Genomic DNA, 4,319 nt, shown 5'->3' with positions numbered 1-4,319 from the left:
ATGCTATTTGGATAATTGTGGATCGGTTGACCAAGTCCGTGCATTTTATTCCGGTTGGGACTACTTACTCTTTGGAGCGGTTGGTTGAGATTTATATCCGTGAGATTGTTCGCCTTCACGGTGTGCTAGTGTCCATCATTTCAGATCGGGGCATGCATTTTACATCACAGTTTTGGAGAGAAGTACAGCGAGAATTAGGTACACAGGTACAGTTGAGTACAACATTTCACCCTCAGATGGACGGACAGTCCGAGCGTACTACTCAGATATTAGAAGATATGTTATGTGCTTGTGTTATAGATTTTGGGGGTTCTTGGGATCAGTTTCTGCCACTTGTAGAGTTTGCCTACAATAACAGCTACCAATCAAGCATTCATATAGCTCTGTATTGGGCTTTATATGGGAGAAGGTGTCGGTCTCTGATGGGTTGGTTTGAGCCGGGTGAGTCTAGGCTATTGGTACTGATTTAGTTCAGGATGCTTTGGAGAAGGTTAAATTGATTCAGGAACGACTTCGCACGGCTCAGTCTAAACAGAAGAGTTATGCCAACTGGAAGGTTCGCGATGTTGCTTACATGTAAGAGAGAAATCACTACTCTGAGTTTCGCATATGAAGGGTGTTATAAGATTCGGGAAGAAGGGAAAGTTGAGTCCTAGGTATATTGGGCCTTTTGAAATACTTAAAAGGATTGGAGAGGTGGATTATGAACTTGCATAGCCGCCTAGTCTATCGGGTGTTCATCCAGTGTTTCATGTATCTATGCTCCGAAAGTATGTCGACGATCCGTCTGATGTTTTAGATTGCAGTGCAGTTGGATGGTAATTTGACTTATGACGTGGATCCGGTGGCTATTTTGGACCGGCAAGTTCAAACATTGAGATCAAAGAACATAGCTTTAGTGAAAGTGCAGTGGAGAGGCCAGCCAGTCGGAGAAGCTACTTGGGAGACTGAGCGGGAGATGCAGAACAAATATTCACACCTATTTGAGACTCTAGGTATAATTCTAAACCCGTTTGAGGACGAACGTTTGTTTAAGAGGGGGAGAATGTAACGACCAGGCCGGTGGTTTTGAGTATTACAACTCTGTTCCCCCATTTACTGCTTATCCTGTGTTCAATTATAATTATGTGACTTTTCGGGGAGGTTTCAGAATGAATTGGAATACTTAGTTTCAAGATTTAAAGATTAGGTTGAAATAGTTGACTGGATGTTGACTTATGGGTAAACAACCCCGAAATAGAGTTTTGATAATTCCAATAGCTCCGTTTGGTGATTTTGGACTTGGGAGTGTGTCCGAAAAATTATTTGGACGTCCGTAGTTAAGTTAGGCTTGAAATGGCAAAAATAGGAAATTTAAGTTTGGTAGTTTGACCGGGGAGTTGACTTTTTGATATCGGGGTAGGAATCCAATTCTAAAATTTTTCATAGGCCCGTTATGTCATTTGTGACTTGTGTGCAAAAGTTTACTAGGTATCTCAAAGAGAATGAGATTCTCTCACAGAGGACACCTCCAGGAACACCACAACACAATGGTGTGTCTGAAAAGAAAAATCGAACCTTATTAGATATGGTGAGATCTATGATGGGGTTCACTAATCTTTCAATAAATTTATGGGGATATGCTTTGAAAGCAGCAACATACTTACTTAATAAAGTTTCCACTAAGTCAGTCTCTACAACACCATATGAGATATGGAAAGGACGTAAGCCTAATCTTAAGCATATTAAAGTTTGGGGTTGTCCAGCTTATGTTAAGAGATTTCAATCTGATAAACTTAACTCAAAATCTGATAAGTGTAGGTTCATTGGGTATCCCAAAGAAACAACGGGATATTAATTTTATCACCCTTCTGACTATAATGTGTTTGTGGCTAGAGGAACAACCATTTTGGAAAGGGAATTTCTTTTGGAAGGAAATTATAGTGGAGAAATAGAACTTGATGAAGTTCAAGAAACTAATGAATCTAAATCAAGATAATGAGATACAAGTTGAAGAACCTTTATTGGATGTTTTGAAGTTGACAAGGAAGTTGCCATCTTCAACGGTTGAAGTTAAAGAACTAAATGTAGTTCAAGAACAAGTTAATGAACCAGTTCCAAACCAAATTGAACAACAACCAAATCCAGCACAAGGTGAACAAGTTGTACAAGCACACCTTAGAAGGTCTACAAGAGAACGTCATGTACCAACTAGATTAAATCTAATGGTACAAGATGATGTATCAAATGAGGTTGATCATAATGATGATGACCCTAAGACCTATGAAGAGGCTATACAAAGTTCTGATTATGAGAAATGGAAAAAGGACATGGAATCCGAAATGAAATCCATGAAGGAAAATAAAGTATGGACTTTAGTTGAACCTTCAATGGATATAAAACCTATAGGTTGTAAATGGGTTTTTTAAAAAAAGATTGGAGTAGACGGAAAGGTGGAGACCTACAAAGCCCATCTTGTTTCCAAGGGATATCATCAAAAAAGAAGGAGTCGACTATGACAAGACTTTCTCTCCCGTGGCAATGCTCAAATCAATTCGGATTTTGCTCGCTATAGCAGCCTACTATGATTATGAAATATGGCAAATGGATGTGAAAATAACTTTCCTTAATGGTGAGCTAGAAGAGGATGTGTACATGATACTACCTAAAGGTTTCACATCTCCATCTGATCATAATAAAATTTGCAAGCTACAAAGATCCATTTATGGACTAAAGCAAGCTTCTCGAAGTTGGAATATTTACTTTAACAAGACAATTGAAAAGTTCAATTTTGTTAAATGCGAATTATATTCTTAATAATTTATGCGTGTACAAAAAGGTTAGTGGGAGCACAATTATATTCTTAATACTTTATGTTAATGATATATTACTCATAGGAAATGATATACCGGCATTGTAAAGTACTAAGATTTGGCTATCTGAACAGTTCTCCATGAAAGACTTAGGAGAAGTAGCTTATATATTAGGAATAAAGATCTATAGAGATAGATCTAAGAAGCTTCTTGGGCTTTCCCAGTCCTTGTACATTGATAGCATCTTAAAGAGGTATAACATGGATAATTCCAAAAGAGGCTATCTACCGATAGGCACTGGAATTACTCTCAGCATGGAGGATTGTCCTAAAACACCTTAAGAGAGAGAACGAATGAGTAGGATCCCATACGCTGGTGCAGTGGGAGCTATCATGTATACCATGATATGTACACGTCCTGATGTGGCTTATGCATTAGGAGTGACTAGCCGATATCAGGCAAATCCTGGTGAGGAATATTGGAAGGTGGTGAAGACCATTCTTAAGTACTTAAGAAGGACTAAAGACCAATTCCTCATTTATGGAGATTTTGAGCTGATACTTGAAGGTTATACTGCTACAAGTTTCTCTTCAGATAGAGATGATAGCAAATCTATTTCTGGTTATTTATTCACCTTAAATGGTGGGGCGGTGAGATGGAAAAGTTTCAAACAAGCTACAGTAGTTGACTCAGTGACTGAAGCAGAATATATAGCAGCTAGTGAAGCTGCTAAGGAAGCTATATGGATGAAAAAGTTCTTAAATGAACTTGGTGTGGTTCCTTCAATAGAATGTGCAGTTCCATTATTGTGTGACAATACTTGAGCCATTGCTCAAGAAAAGAACCAAGATCACACCAAAAATCCAAACACGTCATGCGAAGGTATCACTTGATAAGAGAGATCATTGAACGTGGAGACGTCGAAATTCAAAAGGTTGATGGAAAGGAAAATGTTGCAGACCCATTCACTAAAGCACTTGGAGCAAAGGAGTTTGAGAAGCACAAGTGAAAATTGGGAATGAAGTACAAGAGCAATTGACTCTAGTGCAAGTGGGAGATTGTTAGGGATATATTAGATATGCCTTAGATCCAATCTCATATTTGATGATTTGAATATATTTTTGTGAATGTTATTTGATATAAAAATATATGGCATTTGATATTCGTTTATCATAGTTATTAGTAATTGCTTGATTAATTTAATAAAGTCCTTGATTAAATTTTGAGACTTGTCATCATGATGGAGATCATGATAATGAGATTAAAGTCTCTTACAATTTAATCTAAATTTTATTCTTAATCGTAGGATTATTAATTTGGACATTAGTAATCCAGTTAGATCAATATTTATGTGATCGTCTTTATGGGATAAATATTAGTTGATCTCATTAACTAAATAACATAAATAGATGTTGCATATAGAGATATGATCATTGAACCGATTCATTGGCTAATTCCTAATGGTTAGAATTACCATAAAATGTCACTAGGATATTCTCTTGAAGAATGTGATGTAAGAGTTTCCTT

The 4,319-nt window shown here is 37.2% G+C and overlaps 1 protein-coding gene across 1 annotated transcript; it reads left to right on the top strand.

Moving 5' to 3' along the window:
• Window positions 1–3,145: 3,145 nt before the first annotated feature.
• LOC138904422 (secreted RxLR effector protein 161-like) lies at window positions 3,146–3,616 on the top strand. Its single transcript, XM_070192921.1, has one exon. It carries the CDS (start codon window positions 3,146–3,148, stop codon window positions 3,614–3,616), a length of 471 nt encoding a protein of 156 aa, XP_070049022.1.
• The last annotated feature ends 703 nt before the right edge of the window (window positions 3,617–4,319 follow it).

Source organism: Nicotiana tomentosiformis, chromosome 2 (genome assembly GCF_000390325.3).
Source record: "Nicotiana tomentosiformis chromosome 2, ASM39032v3, whole genome shotgun sequence".
Lineage (NCBI taxonomy): Eukaryota > Viridiplantae > Streptophyta > Magnoliopsida > Solanales > Solanaceae > Nicotiana > Nicotiana tomentosiformis.
Note: the sequence above shows the minus strand (reverse complement) of the source record. Positions and strands in the feature narration are given on the sequence as shown.